At 37.1% G+C, this 20,259-nt stretch overlaps 1 protein-coding gene across 1 annotated transcript; it reads left to right on the top strand.

The window, feature by feature from the left end:
- The first annotated feature begins 3,926 nt into the window (after positions 1-3,926).
- On the top strand, positions 3,927-17,771 carry LOC120345053 (eEF1A lysine and N-terminal methyltransferase-like). The gene is made up of 14 exons (XM_039414438.2): positions 3,927-4,128; positions 5,585-5,694; positions 6,759-6,860; positions 7,420-7,611; positions 8,000-8,137; positions 8,527-8,641; positions 9,185-9,313; positions 9,803-9,957; positions 10,939-11,122; positions 11,520-11,652; positions 12,484-12,584; positions 14,188-14,334; positions 15,538-15,663; positions 16,166-17,771. The coding sequence occupies exons 1-14, from the start codon at positions 3,972-3,974 to the stop codon at positions 16,810-16,812; spliced, it is 2,436 nt and encodes an 811-aa protein (XP_039270372.2). The 5' UTR covers positions 3,927-3,971; the 3' UTR covers positions 16,813-17,771.
- Positions 17,772-20,259: the final 2,488 nt, after the last annotated feature.

Genomic DNA, 20,259 nt, shown 5'->3' with positions numbered 1-20,259 from the left:
GGTGCGTTTCGACGTGAGTATACACGGAGCGTAGTACGGGTTGGCCAAGAGTTTAATTGCGCGCTACCTAATGAAAGAGATAAATCTAAAATATCTAACGTTTTATTCTTCTACAACAAATTCCGTCACCCGTTCCTTATTTACTATCTTTGATTCTTTGCATAAGTCCAGTCCATAATGCAGTAATGATACAGACGTCCAAATAAGCGTCATGTTAGCGTGACTTCTCTAGGTGCCGAAAATCAGCCAATTATGTCACTTAGAACAAATACACTACACTAAATAAAACTCCGACAAATGATGAAGACTATTAAAGCATTTGCCAGGTAAATTTTTGACGGCTGTTTTCACGAAACTTCGTTTAATTCAGAAAAATAGGAAAAGGCCAAACATTGGTAATAAAATAGAAATCTGCAGAAAGTTTCCCGTAAATGCTTAACACAGCGCATATTGCAAAGCACGCCATGGACTCGATGTGTATTGTTCACAAACCAGGCATAAAGGAAATACGCAAAAATTTCTGTGGAAGATGATTTTAAAAGTAAAGTATATGAAATTATTTTGTAATTGCAGTAATTATGCGCATTGATGGGTACTCCCGAAGTATGTGAACTAAGATGGCGAACATCGAAACGTAGAATGTGTACCAGGTTAGGGTTAGGCCATATTTTTAGTTAAAAATACTACGGGAGTCGCATGGCTAGTCCCCGAACTCGTAATAGAACTAAAATAAGGAAAATTGGAATAAAATTATGGCCTAACCATAACCTGGTACACATACTACTTTCCGGTGTCCACCATCTCGGTTCACATACTTCGGTAGTACCCATTAATGAATATATACATTTACTAATTTAGAGAACGTATAACCCTTACAATAAAAATATAGCTATATTCGTTTTACTAAGATATCAATACGTGTGAATTCAATGTCAGTCCGCACCCACGCCCTGATCAAAGTGTTATGATATACTGCCAGTTTGATGGCTAGGTCAGCATGTGAGATGTTTTGCGAGCCTTTCCCGGCGGTGTGGCTCATTATGCTAAGCGTCAGGACTACGCTTGACACCGCTCTACGCAGTATGTTCCCCAGCTCCTCTTTTTAGGAGGGGTGTTTCAAAATTTAGGGGGTGGTAAATAATTTGCTGTTAGATATAAAACTAGGCTATTTGTATTCTTAAAAAAATGGTATGTATTTAAGAAACGATGTAGGCTACATGGGGGCCCCCCAAGTTGATTAACGCGAGCCCAAATCCACAGCAGAATGTAATTGTAGGGCCAGAAAAGGGGAGCGAGGAAAAGTGCGGGACGACACGGCTGGGGTTGAGAAAATTTTGAGAAATAGGCACCAAAATAGGCTCTAAGCTTGATTTTAGATACACCTAACATCGCAGTTTGTTATGTAATGAAATCAATAATTATAATATTTAGCTGATAGATTTCCCGGGGAATAGATAACAAGCACGGCTTTCAACCGTAAATATATACTACTACGTTTCAACAAGTAATTTGCAAGTTGCAACTGATAGTGACTAATGAAGTTACTTGCTCATCTGGCATTGTATGAATGGCTACTTATGGCTTGTTTTGTTACACATTTCTAATTTTTTTGAACATGTTTGTTTGACTTTTGTATGAATTAAATTTTGGAATAAGCTCGTCAACTGATCATAATGTCGCATAATGTTGTATTCCTTCAGAACTGAAATATTTTGTTGGTAAGAAGACAAATCGCTGAAGTTTGATTCTTTTCAATAAAGAAATAAACAACGCTGTCATTCATCTAAAAAAAGTCTGTTTTCAGTGCCTAGTTTTCGTTTTGTGACATCTTTAAGCTTTCTTAATATACGGCTGATATCTAAAATACTGCAGTGTGTAATCCTAATACCCATACGTATACATAAGATACCGGAATAATTCAATTGTTACGAAATAAACGTGCTTAAACTGTGATAATGATGTAACAATAGACGGTATCTAACACTCAAAAGGTACCACATGAAGGGTTAAACTATTTCACTCAAGTTCGGCGGGCCATTTTAAATCGTCACGCGGGCCGTAATTGGTCCGCAGACTGCGGTTTAGAACCCCTCAGTGTGGAATCGCACCTCAAAATTAGGGGGGGGGATGTTCGAAATTTTAGGGGGGTGTTCACCCCCTATAGGGGGGGTGTAGAGAAATCACTGGCTCCACGTGAGTTCGCAGGTTCGATTTTCATGCGTGAATGGTTATGTGCGAGAGGATTGCTGGGGTCCTAGCGCCGTAAGGTGGTTCGCGTGATCGCTAGTCGGTTACGGCTTCCTCCACCACCAAGTCCATGCTCCCGGAAAAAAAACTAATCCCATACCCGACATGGAATGGTAACCGTACGAGAGGCCGTGGTTCGCCATATTGTTAAGCCGTCTTATCGGTTTTCCTCTCCTCCGGGATAAATATGTAAATCCTATCCTATTCTGACTGATGGCATTGACACTGCTTGTAAATAACGTAAAATTGATGATGTAGAGCAGGGGTCGGTAACCTACGGCCCGCAGAGTAACATAATCCGGCCCGCGACGCTTCACTGAATTATAGTAACAAAACAGCTGTTTTGACGATTATATTTTTCACGTTACACAATTCATTGTGAGACGCGTGTAGACTAAATTACATTATAACCTAACATGTATAAAATTCACAATTACTCGTTTAATGGGCCTATATATCAATTATAATCAGGCAAATGGTAACAAAACGCAGAAAAGTTAATGCTAAGTGCGAAGGGTTTAATTGCGCCGAAAATGCAATGCAATGAGGAAATAAATCTATATTCTATTTGATTGATGTATCACTGCTTCATTTTTATTATAAAAAGTATCATCCGTTCGGTTTTCAACTTTCTAAAAATATGTAAGGGGAAGGTGGGGCACGTTGGGACATGGGGCACAGTGGAAAATCAGCTCTCACACTGATACTATATCCGCAGTCTTGTCCGCGGTTCAATGTTTCAATCCGCCCTTCGGTGAGTTACAACGTCCCCGCAAACGAACAACGGACGGGTAGAGCGGCGCAAGCTACGAGGCGAAATTGGTTTTGGGGGGTTAAAACTAAAATTTCACCGTTCCAGTTTTTTTTTTTCTACTTTAGCTTTTTCAACGTGACAAAACACCGTCTGATGTTTTTTAGCTTTAGTCCACTGTAAAATATTCATAACGTTGGCGGGTGGATGTGCCTTCCGAATTTCGCCGTGGGATGGTCTGAAAATATTTGTTTCCTATGGGGAACAATGGACCGGAGTTCAGTGGGACATGCCCTACAGGGCAAAATTCGACAGTGTTTGATACAATAAGTGCTCAGAGACCTAGAGATGCGTTATATTTTGTGTAATATTATGGTTTCTTTCGACCCATGGCCCAATATGGAATACATTCGAGAATCAACATTATTTCCAGATTTAGATTCGAGGAAGATAGTAATCAAATTTGTTTGCGAAATTTTTTGTCAAAATATCTGAACATTGATTTAAAAATATTAAATCTTCAAATTTGAAGTGTCCCTGTTCTTTAGACGATTATGCTTTCCAGACAACCTTATCCATTCTCTTTTATACCATATACTAACCCAAGAATTCTTATATGCATAATTAAAATAGTGAATATGGGGGGAGCTGACTCTTGATGACCGTATGGTCGTATCGCTCCTCCCAGTCTATACCGAAAAACTATACATTTTTATTGTTGCTATTGTTTCAGTGTTTTTTCTTTCTGGTTGACGAAAATAAATCTCTCTCTCTCTATCTGATCGCGTGTTGTGTAACGTTGTGCCATCTTGTCAATTCAAAACCTTGCCGCGAGATGACGCTGTAGATCACGGTTGTTTTTGCATATGCATCAGCAGCATCACACGTGTGTTTCTGCACTTGACTGCTGCTGGTTTGCGTTTCTGCCGTAACGGTACCGTACCGGCCATTGTTTTGTACTTGAAATTTACAAATGGCGAAGAAGGGTGGACTTATTCCGGCATTGCCGTCCGATTTTAGTAAATCGAAGTACTGGGAATCCTTCTTTAAGAAGAGAGTGAATGCTTTCGAATGGTATGGAACTTACTATGAATTATGCGGGATTCTGCATCGGTATATAAAGCCTTCTGGTAAGTTGCATCTTATTATCATGTTACTGGTATAGGTATTGAATGGATAGATTTATTTTAAAAATCTAACATGGCACCATGGAACAAATGTCCCCTTATTTTCCATACACCAGTCTAGCTAAGTAGACTAAATGCTATGCGGTACCGGTAACTCCTTAAAATAACACCAAATGAAAATGCAGAAAACTGCTTGAATAACGCCAAACAGAAATGTTCTGTCACATTTTTAATTTTTTATTAAAAATTCCGTCTGCTGCAGAATAAAATTCTTCTATTCATTTATTTTTTATTTATATCAGGGCTACTCAACTATTTTTGCCGAACATCCGCATACAAAATTTCAAAAATATTTCGGTCTGGTCTTTCCAGAAATTATATTTCGGCTTTTTTTCATATATATTTAAATCTATAAAAGGGATTTTATAAAAGAAAACTTCAAAAGTGGGGCTATTGATTCAAAATAAAGAATTAGACGCGGTACGAATCGAATACCCGAAAGGTCTGGGTTCTGACCGCGGTCCGCCATTTGAGTAGCCCTGATCTAAAGGTGTTGTAGACTCAATGACGGATCATTCCGTCCTTCACAGCACCTGTCATTTCATTTATTACAAATATATTGTTCTTGATTGCTTGTTTTTTGAAGTGACAAATAAAATAACTCTGACTCTGACTCAGATACTTTTAGTGTAAGTTTTTTTTTTCCTCAATAATCACAGTAAACGACGTTAAAAAATTGATAAAAAATAAAACTGATTACAGAATCGAGAAAACGAACAAAACCTGATGTAGGATTTGAAACGCGCAGTTTTCAGATTGGAAGGTGTTGTCCAACAGGTGTTACGTGTTCTTTCACCCAAATTAAACCCATTTTCAGCGAAGCAGGTTTGTCCCATGCCGAATAGAATATAGGGTTCGGCGCAAGACAAGATTTTATTGAAAAAAATGAAAATTTGATCTGTATTTTCACATCACTTTTTTTTGGTGTTTTTCAAGAAATTGTGTCGTTTACTTCGCTAGACATAAAAAAGTACCAAGTGGGCAATTTCACTGTATTTTTTATACTGTGTTCCAGCGCTGTATCAGAACGAGCAATATTAGGTTTTATTGTTGCTTCCAGCTATCGGTATGCTCTGTTCGGCCAAGTATGCTCTTGGACATTGTACAATAAGAATTTGAAAAATTACGGATTATTCTGCCCAGTCACGGTCCAGTGATTTATTTTGATGAAGGAATTCATATGGTACTTACTTTCAAGTCCCATGCATCTGAAAACAAATAACTGGCTTACTAATCCTATACTCGACATGGAATGGAACGGTAACCGGACGAGAGGCTGTGCATTGCCACAAAGTTAAGCCGTCTTATTGACTTTCTCGATCCCAGGATAAATCCTGTCTTAATAGAGTAGACTTGATCTACCAACTGACATTTTCAATTGTTCTATCTGATTTTTTAGACAACATATTGATGGCTGGATGCGGGAATTCAGAGTTGGGTGAAAACATGTACGATGCCGGTTTGAAATCGATCATGAATATTGATATAAGCCAGACAGCCATTGATCAGGTAATAAAATAAGATATCATTTTTATCCCCAGGGAGGGAAAAGTAGATAGAATGACTTATTCTTATGGTTTACTACGGCCTCTCATTCAGTTTCCAGTCCATATCGGGTATGGGATTAGTTAGCCAGGTAAATTGTCTTCAAATTGACGGATTGGATGGTGGAGGAAGCCGTGATTGATTTGAGATTATGTGGACCTCCCTGCAGCGGCGAGGAGTCCAGTAATCCTCTTGCACATGGTTATCTCCCACAGGATTCAAACATGTTAACCCGCGCGGCATAATAAAAAACGTGATGGCAAGTGTATTCCTAATGTATAGCATGCGTGTCTTATTATGTTTTGGATGGGCGGGCAAGATGAAAATTATGCTCACTAAGTGGTTTTCGGTACACAGCCTTGTTTTGATTGACGATGGTTCTATAGATTGACAGTATGGCGCTAAAGTGGCTTGCTGTGCCTTATTCAGAGGTGTGAAAACACCCGACAGAAATAAATGTTAAAGTTCTAGGCCGCTTGTGTTGTGCCCTTTCAGAGATAAGAAGTAGACATAGCTCAGGGTGGTCCAACCCCAGGCCCGCGGGCCACATGTGGCCCGTCGCTTCATTATCTGTGGCCCGTGTCACATTCGGAGAGTAATCAAAAAATTGCATTTTGTGTTGTTTTCGTAATGAAATTATTCAGAAAAATCACTGAGAAATGAGAAATGTCACTGAGTTGACCAGTGTTATGGCTAGCTGAGGCAACTAGCAAAGTTGAATGATATGCTTGGCAGTCTAAATTATTATCTGGCTTTCCAATTTTTCGGTCGGGAATATAGGCTAACAAAATAGGCATAGAAAACTAAAAAATCGAATGAGCTGGATTCTATTAGCTTTGGATAGCTATGTCTCATAACTATGTGTTTGCACAATAAAAGTGTTTGTTTTGTATTGCACTGTTCACCTATTCTTGGCACTATTGTGGCCCGCGAACAATTCAAAAATAAATTTGTGGCCCGCGGAACCCACAACCCCAGACCACCCTGACATAGCTCAAAAAATGACCCTTTCACACTTTTATCTTTAGATGTTGAAGCGAAGAGGAGACAGAAGAACATTAGAATATGTGAAGATGGATTTAACTGATTTAAAATTTGAAGACGAACATTTTTCTGTCATTGTAGATAAAGTAAGTTTATGAATGAGGTCCTAGTTTTAAACATGAATAATCTATTTTTTCTTTAAAATATATCTTCGATTTTCTAGTCACAGAACTCTAAAACGATTAAAATAAGTTTTGTTTATTTGAGACACTTTCTGAATAAGATCGCGTAGTTTTTTTTTTTAAATATACAGTTCCAATAGAAGAGAAGTTTGTCACAAGGTTTGAGGAACTTTGTATAACAGGTGTGTGCAACAGGTGGCCTGTGGCCACAACGCTGCCTGCCAAGAAATTTAGTTTGGCCCTTGACACTTAGATTTCTCCCCATCAAGCATAAAATTATAATTTAGAAGTTTATGTTTGAAAAGGCGCTTACAATGGTAAAAATACATTATGGCGGTCCAGCTAAAGTTGGTTATATGGCTCTCTCCTTAAGTTACGATAAGTATGCAAAACGCCATTTTATGCCGAACCAGTTTGTTTTCTATATTTTTCTTTCTTTCCTTGTTTTTACTATAAAATTAATTATGAAACCCTTTTTATGACGAAAATAAATTTTTATTTCAAATTTTTTTCTTAATTTCAGGGAACTCTAGATGCCATAATGTCTGATGATTCCTCTCAAAGTAATGAAACCGCAGATAAAATATTTTCAGAATATTTCCGAGTATTGAAGAACGGCGGGCGATATGTTTGTGTCACATTAGCACAGGATTATATATTGAATAAAATATTGGAATACTTTACAAAAAACGATTGGCTTGTTAGATTACATAAGGTTGGTGGTTATAATTTATTTTATACTAGTTCAATTATTTTGGTGAAGACAATGAGTAGAAAAATCACCGATAGTAAATGTTTATTGTAAAAAACATCAAATGGTGATTTATACCCTATTTTCATCCTTTGACACCATAAACTGACTATTGTACATATCTTCGTTGTGCTGTACTTCCTTGACTTGTGTATTCATGAGGCGAGGAGTTCAGCAATCCTCTCACATAAATATTTGCGCATGAGATTCGGATTCACGAAGGGTAATCAGAGGTGCAGTGGGGAACATATTTCTAATGCTTGGCATGATGCACCACACCAGCGAGGCTGCTTGTCTTGTGTAACCTCAACTAAGAATATTTATTTGATTTTATTATATTTTGATAAAACAGGTTTTCATGTCCGATGAGAATCAATCAAACAATCTTCCTGTATTTGCCTTCGTGATGACAAAATTTAAAAATTTACCGAAGAAAATTCTCGAAGTTTGTGTCGATGACTCCTTCACGCCAACTAGAGTCGCAGAAAAAGTAAGGGTATTTTATTACTTTGGTGGTAGACATTTTTTAAGGGGTGTGAAGTTAATTAAAAATAAAAAACTATTCATTCGATTTGTTCTTGCTGGTCTTTATTCTGGATATTTACGTTCCACCGACGTATTTTTAACATTTTTTTTTGAATAAAACATACTTTTGTCTCACTACCTGTTATTTGTAGCTCATTGTTAGCTAGTTAGTTATATTTGAGGTAAAAAGTTTGAGAACTACTGTTTTAGAGTAAAAGTTAACATAGGTTTACTGTTAAGGAAATAAGATTCAGGATTTGTTTGTTCAAATATCGTTGCATTGGATGAAATTATGATGAGATTTTGTGAGTTTTTTTTACCAATTAGTAATTACTATATTGTTCCATCATACAGGAAAATATCAAAGAATTTGTGAAGTCACAACAGCATTATGCAGCGTATAAATCAAGTTTAAACAAAGAAGTCGATCCTACTAAGGACAACCCTCCAATTGAACTGTTTAGCGCAAGTAAGTTAGCAAAATTATAATAATGAAGCGACTGTTATTTTTGGTGGGACAAAAATATTTCCTGTTCGGCCTTGCCTACTCATTTATTGCAGCCTGGGTGAGATAATGGCAGTGGCCTGTCTAGATGGTGGCCAGAGGGGAAGCTGCGCTGGACAGTGCGGACTAGAACGCAGCAGTCCTAAACTGCAGTTATACTTGTTGGGGTGCATGTCGCACACCCGTGTCTCAGGCCAGTTAGGTCTTGAACATGTATCCGGTCTCTATGTTACACTATTTAATTATGCAGATTGCAGATACTGTTAGAGTTTTGAGGGCAAATAAGCATACATACATACAGCACGTTATAGTTGCTTAGTTTGATGATTTAAATAAAAATATTACAAACAGTTTACAACAACTGCTTGTCTGAGGAAATCTGATTGTAATCAGACGAGACGCTGCAGAAATAACGTTTGTGGTAGTGTGCAGCAGCCCAGCAGAACTCTTGAATTGGATAGTTAAGTAACTTATTTATTTTTTTATCATTTTTACTTTTTATTTCAGCTGACTCCGTCAATCCTAGGTTTATTCTCCATATCGTTGACAAATCTTCATCAAAACTCCACTGCAAGTTTGCTGTGTTTATCGTTCCTCAGGGCAGAGAAAGTGAATGGTTGTTTGCCTCAAATGAAGGTGAGAGGAAACCTAATAGCGTGTTTCTCTGAAAATAAGACAGGGACTTATTTTAATTTTCTTTTGAAAAATAACACTAGAGCTTATTTTCGGGGAATGTCTTTTATTTTCATTTATCAAAAACAAAATTACAAAGTGGAGAATTTTAAGATTTTCGAATATACTAAATATGAAAACCAATATCCAATTACTTTTTAATAATAATCGACTAGGTTTTGATTTAATTCAGGCTAGGTCTTATTTTCGAGAAAATGTCGTTAAGATGATTAATACAATGGCAAAACATGGTCTTGATTTTTCTCAGTCTTCCGGAGATTTCAAAACGGAAATAAGTAAAATATTTATCGTACTTCCAATTGATGTAGTCAGCGTTAATGAGGGAGGGCGTTTGCTTAGAAAACTGCCCTGTGACACCACCTGGTGGGCTGAATGCGATAAATTACATGGTAAACAAAAATAGTATCATTTTTTATTCCCAAATCTTTGCAGGGAGGCGAAGTGTGGCGGAACAGACACCGTTCAAGAGAGTTTTATTTGTGTCTCTTCATCCTGAGCATGAGTACGGGACAAGAGAGGATTTACAAGCTGAACTTAATTCGACTGTAATGGATTTTGCACCTCCTGGCACCCAACCTTCAGATAATGTAAGAGGGCAAGCTTTCTCTAATAGAGACTGTTGAAAAAAACTCAAATATATCTTTTAACTCAAATATTAAGCTAAAACTACTAAACTTCCTCGGTTATGTGATAAATTACTGTCTCAACTGTAATGGATTTTGCACCACCTGGCACCCAACCTTCAGATAATGTAAGAATAAATATTGTTTTTAGTATTAGTTTGGGTTTGGTGGTGCCAGTCTGTTCCAAGATATATTTAGTAGAGTGAGCTTTTCTTACTTGTTTTTTAGATACTTCCATTGTATTGAAGTATTCCAGATAATATAGGCCTGATATGGTACTTACTGACTACTGAGGGTATTGGGATTTTAAGTATTCAATGTATTGGTATTACTTCATTAATGAGCAAGGTTGGCACATTGGTGTTCCAGATTATATCACCATTGGTCATTATTGTGAACCGTTTGTTTAAGGAAGTCTGGCTTTACTCAGATGAAACATGACAGAATTCTATAGTTTTAATTAGGGCTGATCATTTTCGAATACCTGATGATTTCAGAATCGAATCGAATAATTTTTTTGAATTGAATCTCGAATACTTGGAAAGTATGAAATTGTATGTAAATTTCTCATTATTTTAGGTCCTCCAGACACGTAAATTACTGAAAACATAGAATACATCACTGACAATAAAAAAACACGTTTTCATCAATACCTCAATCAGAAAAGAGTCATATGGCAGAATTGTGCTGGAAAAATATGGCTTCAATGAAAAAAAATTGAGAAATTTACCTCGACCATTGGCAGAAAGAGTTAAACAAGATGGCGGTGATTCGAAAATTTGCTTTAAACCGATTCAAATAATTTACTATTCGATTCGAAATGCCCAGCCCTAGTTTTGATAATACTTTTTACACCTGTTGTGTTCTTGCAGTCAGTGCTTACAGATTCATCAACACACGCGAGAACCGCGCTACTTTGTTATACAACAATTCCTAATTTTATAGGTTCCCTACCTTTCGACCAATAACGAAGACATGGGACATCGTATTGTACGGTGCAAAGGTGAGAGTGCAATCAACGGCAAATACATCGTAGAGGATTTTGCTAAAGATGGAGATGCTTGGTATCGCCACCTAGTGCTCATGTTGCGTCAGAGCATCGTTCAAACTGAAATCAGATTGAAGAAGGGTGAGAAAAATTTTATTGCTATCTATCGTGGGGTACTAAGGGGTGATAATTATGTGTGAGATGATTGCTGTCCATTCCATCATCAAGTCTGTGCATTTGAAAACAAAATAACTTACTAAGTAATCCCATACCCAACATGGACTGGCATCCGGACAAGAGGCCGGTTTGCCATAAGATAATTTAAGCAATCTTATCACCTTTCTTCTCCCTCTGGATATGTAAATCCTAACTATAAGTCTGCAAATCCAACCCTAGAAGTTCTGGTGCAATAACATGCTGAACTTCAGCTCCACAGCCCTGGTTGGTTAAAGCCAATCTGAACCTTCATCTTCTGGAGAGAAGAAAAACAGAATCTTATTCCCACTTTCACATTTATATTAGCCTATTGTCTTCTCAGATCCTTCTGCCAGTGGAAGAAAATCATCCAAACGTAACACGAAGACTGATATCAGTACTGAAGGACTTATACCAGATCATACGTACCTCACATCAGGGTATGATCAGCCAGCCATAGCTGGGGTCGTTCTGAAGTAAGTACACATACAATAAGTTAATTGTTGTTAAACATATCTCCACTCGGCGGTGTAGCGCATCGTGCTAAGTGTTTAGATTACACTCGCCACTGTACCTTTGATAACCCTGTGTCGCAGGTTCGAATTCCATGCCGGCATAGTTACGTCCAAGAGGATTGCTCAACACCTTGTCGCCGTAGGGTGGTTCAATAATAGTTAATAGAGAGAAACTAAGTTTACTTTATTTGATAAACCAATAAACACTCAAATAATGCATACATATATAGAAATAATGAATAAACAGATGTTTTTGGTATTTGACTGGGAGGCAACAATATGGCCTTTTGGGGTCATCAGAGTCTGTTGTCACCCACCCATAATAGGATTGCTTCATGGACTGTTTGCATTCTCATCGCTGAGTTAGGAATACCCTCGAAACTGCATCTCTGATTACTCTGCGTGGGTTCGCAGGTTCTAATCCCACGCGGCGATAGTTATTAGCGAAAGGATTGCTGGACTCCTCGCCATGGGAGGGAGGTTCACATAACCGCTGGTCGGTTACAGCTTCTTTCATCATCAAATCCATGCATCTGAAAATAAAATAACTACCTAACTAATCCCATACTCGACATGGACCGGTAACAGGACAGGAGATCGGGGTTTACCATATGATTAAGCCGTCTGGTCGGCTTCCCTTCTCCAGGATAAATCTGTAAATCCTATGTTATGACCAAGTTTTTATGAAATTTTTCACCAACAAATTCAACAAATGTTGAATATAATTATATAACCCTCCAAAATCACTAGGCAACCAAGATTACTGGCTCAATAGTTTCTATATTCAAACAGGCAATCACCAGATTCTGAATTCAATGCGATGGCAATCGGGGTTGGCGGTGGAGCTCTGTCTACTTTCCTTCATCATAATTTCAAAAATTGTAACTTAACAGGTAAACGCTCTACTACCATTTTCTAGAACAAGGGTTAGGATAGGATTTACATATTTACCCCAGGGGAAAGGAAAGTCAAAAGAAGGCCTAATCATGTGGCGAACCACGGCCTCTCATCTGGTTACCAGTCCATGTCGGATATGGGATTAGGCAGCATGGACTCGTGAAGTCATGGTTTTCAAACTATTGGTGTTATAAGAGGGTGACTATTACGTTAAGTCAACCTTTTTCAAATTTATAAAAATAAAGACAAAGAGGCATTACTAATGTTCCTGAGTTAATGACTCTGATATAAGAGGGTGACTATTACGTTAAGTCAACCTTTTTTAAATTTATAAAAAATAAAGACAGAGAGGCATGATTAATGTTCCTGAGTTAATGACTCTGATATATTTGCTGCTTTGTATTGTACTGGTAAATCAGCGTCAAAATGTGGCAACAAGGCAGTAATTCGAATATTGGATTAGCTATCGGAACATATAGATTAGTTGTTTTTAACATGTGGGCCTAAGGAATGAAGGCAAAGGGGTTAACTCTTCTCTCTCATCTCTGGGCACCCTTTGGGAACCGCTGCTATAATCCATTTATGGTACTCCCGTAGTATGTGTACCAGGTTAGGTATAGGCCATAATTTTATTTTGTTTTCCCTTATTTTAGTTCTGTTAGTTTAGGGCAGCGTTTCCCAACTATGGGTCCCAAAAGGAATCTTAGTGGGTCGTTAAAAGATGTGGAAAGCTTTGATTAATTATACTAGTTATTAGGATCGGTGGTGACTCGAATACGTAAATCCTAAGAAAGTCAAAATAAATTAAATTGGATTTAAATTCTAATCTCTGAAAGTTTCCTTTTTACGATCTTCTCAAAAGAACATAAATTTGCTACACAAAGATTGATCATGTTGCTTTTTTACGCATAGCAGTTTTGTACACTGTACAGCACTTCTTTCCGTGTTTTCCCGAAATTTAGACAGGATTTAGATTTATTTTCTTTTGAGGAATAACACTTTGGTTTTTTTTTTGGAAGAGGTCTTTTGTGTTCATTTATCAAAAATAAAATACATTGCAGAAAATCACGAGATTTTTTAATAAACATATAAAAACCGACATCCATTGTTTTTAATTTGTATTTCCCATACAAAAATCACAATTGTGATTGTGACATCACACAAGCTTGAATAGTGGTGTGATTTTCACCTTACCTCAGGCCAATGAACCTTTCCTCTCCCACACATTCTAAATTTATTTTAAGGCTAGGGTTTAATTAAAATCATTTTTGAAATTCAAATTAGGTCCTATTTTCAGGCCAGGTCTTATTTTCGAGGAAACACGGTAGTTTTGCGATGATTAGCCATTGCTGTATTCTGTGTTATGTCATAAAAAGTTAAATGGGTTGCCATAAGCTGTGGTAATATATAGTGGATCGCAACTCTAAAAAGTTTGGGAATCACTGCTTTGGGAATGTCTGTGTAACCAAGTAAATATACCCCCGCCCATAGGTTTGAGTCCCTTTATACAACTTGATATAAAGTAGGCAAACAAAATTAGTTTCCTACATATTGGTACACACACTTCTGGAGCGCAACATTTTATTACTTTTCTTCCAGCCATAGAGTTGGATCCGGCCATGATAGAAGTAGCTCGTGAATGGTTCGGGCTTCCAAAGAACGGTGAGAGATTCAACGCCCATGTTGCTGATGGAATAAAATTCGTTGAAGACGAAGCAAAAAGAATAGAGGTAGCAGGGAATGAGGGTGAGATGGCTTTGGATTAAGGCATGGTTCTCCAAACTTTTTGAGCCATGGATCCCCATTTGAGAATTTTAGTTTTGACAGACGTCCATCCTATGCTGTATTTTCTGTGGCTAACCAACAAGAAAGGATAACTGAAGCACAACCGGTGTATAGCAAAACGATATAATTTGCCGACGTTTCGAATTTCTATTCAGAAAAACTTCATCAGGGCATGATATGAAGAGTACACTATCATATATATATAGAGTAAAAGGATAGTAAAAATTAAACGACGTGAAAAAAAGGGACAATATGATAATTTTTCAGCTTTTCACGCCGTTTAATTTTACTATCCTTTTACTCTATATATATATGATAGTGTACTCTTCATATCATGCCCTGATGAAGTTTTTTTGAATAGAAATTCGAAACGTCGGCAAATTAGATCGTTTTGCTATACACCGGTTGTGCTTTATTTATCTTTGACATGAATATACCTGGTGGCAATCATGCGCTAAGAAAGGATAACGTTTCATTTACAACACAATAACACAAACGAGAATATCGGTCAGAGACCGAAGACTTATTGATCGAAAGTTAGGGGATCCCCCAAGACAGCGCTCTTATTCCATAGTGACACCTTGTGTCCCATCACTAATTAATTAATAACTCGCTAATTATACAACATAATTCACCCAAAATCAATAGGTTTCTGGTCCGAGATAAGATAAATGCACATGCAAAATCTGAAGCAGATTCAATCTCGCTTTCGTGAGATATCGCGTGCATCTAACAGACAAACAAACAGGCATACAAATACCTATCAACATACTTACCGATTAAAATCGATAAGTAACAACATTAATGTGATTGATGAAGTTAATATTAACTGCACAATTTATCGATTCTTGCAGCAAATTATGACAAGCTAATTCATATATTCAACCCTACGTTCAAGTAGATTCAAGTCTCAGCCAGTGGGTATTTGATTGGAATCAATCATTGAAGTTTGATCAGCCTGTTTTCATATTGTTGCGGACCCTCTGTGCAGTCATTGCTGACCCCAAGCGGAACCCAGTTTATGAAATCCTGAATCAAGGGATGTCCAAAACAAATTTAGTTTTTTAATCAGGATGATCTGAACCAGACGTTATCTTAAAAATTAAAAAAAAAATAAATAAAAAAAATCGTGACACATATTAAACAAATAATTTCTCGTTACAGGCAAGTATGACATCATAATTATAGATGTTGATGGGAAAGAATATTCTTTCGGGATATCATGTCCGGCTGTCAGTTTTGTCAAACTTGACTACCTGATGAAAGTTGCTAAAATCATGAAACCAGATGGTAAGATTTCTTTATTTGTCTTCTTCATGAAAATTTCCTGACAGCAAGCTGCATTCACTGAGAAGTTAAGGAGACTCATATCTGAGCAAAGTTAGGCCGATCACCTAAATGTCAACGAGCATACTATGGCCTTTTGTCCAGTTACCAGTCCATGACAGGTGTGGAATTATTTAGGTATTTGTTTCAGATTCAGTACAAATAGGAGTAAAAATAAGTAGTTTTAAACTCCACAAATGCCCAGCAGTCATGAGAGACTAATTAAAATATGTTCATTATATGTTTGACATATAATTCCAATCTCATTATATTTATTATTGTGTTTGTTTTCCGGTGGACAAAACAAAATAAACACTCTATCTCACATACTATGACACGTCCATATATCTGAAACTATATACTGATTACTTTTTCCCATATCTATCTGATCTCAATAAAAAGCCAAGAGTTGTGGAAATAACCTTATTGGCTCTGGGTAAACATTGAAAATTGTTTCATGTTTCAGGACTTCTGATGTTCAATCTGTTATGTTGGGATGAAAAAATGAGGGCCAAGGTCATTTACAACCTTTGTAGAGTTTTCAAGGTCGTTGCAAGGTCACGTTGTGAAGCATTCCACAATGAATTAGTTTATTGCTTCAAGGACAAACCAAACTTTGAACCTACAGCATCAACAAAATCAGCAAAAAAACGTAACAAACGAAAAAAAGGGGGAAAAAAAGCTTTCTCACCCAAAAATCTAGACCAGAATGAAAATCTTGACAAAGTTGTCAAGGAAACTGAAAATTCTTTAAATGATTTGTCTTTATCACCATCAAGTGGCCAAGAAACAATGGAGGTTGAAGGTTGTAACCATAGTGATACAATTTCAAATCCAAATAATTGTCACAGCAAGGACAATCCAACCTCAAAATCTAACAATTATCAACATTTAGACAATTTAAGTTTCACAAGCCCAGACTTCATCCCACCTAAGAGTAAAAAGCCGTTGCATTTGGAAAATTATCAACCAAATTTGTTTAATTATTGGAGAGAGCGAACAAAAACTTGGGGAAAGGAGCGGGAAATGTGTGCCAGTACGATTGAGTTGACACCCATGATTGAGAATATCATGGTTGAACAAGAAGTTGAATATTATATTGGGAGTGAATAAGACAAACTTCAAACTTAGACAATCTATATCAGTGGGCCGGCAACCAGCGGCCCGCGGAGTAATATGATCCGGCCCGCGACGCTTCACTGAATTATAGTAACGAAACAGCTGTTTTGATGATTATATTTCTACATATATTGTGAGACACGTGTGGACTGAATTATATTTTAATTTAACAAGTATAATATTTACCAATTACTCGTTTAATAAGCCTATGATTTAATTGTAATTAGACAAATGGCAACAAAACGCAGCAAAGTTGATCCCAAGTGCAAAGAGTTCAATGGCGCCGAAAATATTCAAATGGAATTTTTTGAAATGCAATGCAATGAGGAAATATATCTATATTTTATTTGAGAGATGTATCACTGCTAGATTTTTGTTATAAAAGAATCATCCGTTCGGTTTTCAACTTTTTAAAAATATGTCCGGCCAGCCAATGACTTGCAACCCATGATTTTGGCCCGCGAGCGACAAAAGGTTGCCGAACTCGAATCTATATGCCAGAGCAGTGGTTCTCAAACTTTTAAGCCCCCTTTCAAGAATTTGTCAAGTCTCAAACTTCAAAAATAACTAGCTAATATTAAGCTACAAATAATTGATAGTAAGGCGGAGGTATGTTTAATTCAAAAAACACGTTGAAAATATGTTGATGGAAAGCAAATATCCAAAATAAAGAAATGCAAATTGTCTACACGCCCCCTTGTGGGTTCCCTGCAGGCTGCAGCAATTGGAAGTCAATATTGAATTGTTTTAAATAAATAGTGGTGCGACCCTCATTTTGAAAACCACTGTGCTGGAGAATTGATGGGCTCTTTGTAGTCTCGGCCAGTGGTTTTCAAGCTTTTTGGCTGAAGCAGAACAATGTAACATTTCAGAAGCTGTTCCTGTGCAAGTTTTTTTTCTGAATTGCTTGAACTATAATTACATACAAAAGCTAATAATGGAAAACAAAATGATCTTTCGAATGTAGAGGATTTAATAATAATAGTGGCAAATTAATGGGGATTCGATTATATATATTGATGAAGGCTCACGAATTTGAACGGAAACTTGCGGACCTCTATTACTGTGTTGAAAACTAATAGTTCAACACATGCAAATGCAGGTCAGTTAAGTCTTCCTCCACCGTTTAACCCCGTGCCCCTGGAAAATCATACTTTGAAATTAACTATTCTCATATCTCAGTGGTTTCCAACCGTCTTCGTTGAATTCCTCTCTTTCTCTAAAAATAAAATTTTGTATCCAAAATCAGTCTTTCTCTGATAAATTTTGCCGATCTGTTAAAGCGGTAAGTAAATTATATGCAAGCAGATTCTCATCCTTCGCCAGCCAATTCTCCGGAATGACATTGGGCGCGAGGACATGCCTGTACTTTTCAATATAGCAACCACAGGTAAGTTCCCCCATCTTCCAAACCCCCTATAAACGTTTAGAATCAGATATTCCCAAACCCAACTTGGATAGTAGCTTTGTGGAAACAGTTTGTCTGACGAAGGGATTCGACATACTATTGAGCATGGTGACCGTACATTTGAACCCATGTACATTTGAACCCATGCGTATATCCACGGGTTCAATCTATATGCGGGTGCTAAAACCCATGGGTTAGGGTTAGTATGGGTTTAACTATCCGTGAAGCAAAAAAAAATCCATAGATGCAATAGCATACAGGTGCAATTGTCATGGGTTCAAATGTAATGGAACCATTGAGCATATGTAAATTTATTTTATGTTCTAGATCAGTATATATATATATACCCAGTAGTGGGATTCAGCCGGTTCTATAGAACCGTCTCGTGGAATTTTATGAGATCAGCGAACTGGTTAGCATTACTGAAAAAAAAAACATGACTTTTTGTAACAGAACCGCCTGAAAAATATGACTTTTGTATGAATGGAACCGGCTGACAAAAAATTTGAATCCCCCCACTATATATAACTACACGAACATGGTTACAGTGAGCGGAGCGGGAAGACGGGCGGAGAAGAAGGGTCTTGATGTAAATTACTCAACCGGTCCATTAGGCCTCTTCAGTGGAGAACAGAAATCTTCACCATACGTATGTTTGGAAGGTATAAATTTCAAAAAACTTGAATTGAGTTTAAAGGAGTAAACTGAACCTCTGTCACGCTAGCGAAATCCTGCTGCTCAAAAATACGATGTCATAAAAAGTGTTTCATTATAACATTTATGAATAAAAAATGATTTAATTGCACTAAGCAAATGAGGTCTAAAAAATTTTGTGTATAGAATATATACTCTAATTAAATTATGTAAGTTGTGCAATGAAATGTTGTATAAATGTCAAAAACTTGTATACGTGAATAACAAATGAAGTCAATCAAATGAAGAAATTCGAAAAAACTCGATCAGATTTCTGAAAAAAATATTCTTTAATACAACGCAATAACGTAAATTTCACAGAAATCCGAAAAATCGATAAATTGACTCAAAATTTGAACAAGATCCGAGGGAAAGATGTTGAATCCAGCTAGCTATACGTGTCAATTTATGAATTTTCTCGATTTTTTTTTGTGAAATTTACGTTATTTTGTTGTATTAAATAAATTTTGTTAAACTCTCCTTTCAATCATAAATGCTTTCTGTTATCAGATGCTACATAATAGTGTTCAATTTACAACTCTACCTTTCCGTGGCTATTGATTAAAAATCCTTCGCAACGTGGAAACACACTTTTATGACATCGTATTTTTTTATGTAGAATATCGCTGACGTGTCAGTGGCTAAACTGAGTGTAGGTAGCGCACGAATTTGGTGAAATTTAGTGCTATCGTAGTAAATTTCCACATGGAGCCCATAGAAATTGATTTTCCCTGTAAACCTCGCGCCACTTATTTTGGGTCAAGTCGTTGCCCTTCTAGGTCATTACCGTCATTTCCCATTGAAGTATCAGTGTTTGTGATGACAACAATGCTTGTGTGGTTGGTTGTGACCTCATAATGTTTCTATTTCTTAATCCATTGTTGTGCAACAAACTGGACTCGTTGTATGTTCACTGTTGCGAAACAAATGCCGCGGTCGCGTGATGGACGCATCCGGAATTTTGATATGAGCGAAAATCCCCGAGCATTGTGATTTCCTGTGGGCATGTTTAGGCTATAGTTACTTACTTGAAGGACTGGAAACGAACTGGATATATCTATCAATTGTCAAATTTTTGTTGTTAAGCTGTTGTTTCTGGAACTCTAGGATCTTTTGTACGAAGCCCCCGTCACCACTCAAAAGAAAAAAATTAGTAGCCTAATTATCCGGATAGGGCGAAGGCTAGGAATGCAAATTGTGTTTGAAATTCAAATTTTCAAAGCATTCCTAAGTGGATAAATACTAATTTGTTATTTTAAAACGTGGGGAGGGTGTTTTTCTCAAGTGTCACATTTCTTGCATTAGTGACGGGGGGCTTTGTAGAAAAGATCCGGACTCTT

The sequence above is a fragment of the Styela clava genome, chromosome 5 (assembly GCF_964204865.1).
Source record: "Styela clava chromosome 5, kaStyClav1.hap1.2, whole genome shotgun sequence".
In the NCBI taxonomy this organism is placed as follows: Eukaryota; Metazoa; Chordata; class Ascidiacea; order Stolidobranchia; family Styelidae; genus Styela; species Styela clava.
The sequence above is the reverse complement of the archived record's forward strand: the minus strand, read 5'-3'. Positions and strand labels throughout refer to the sequence as shown.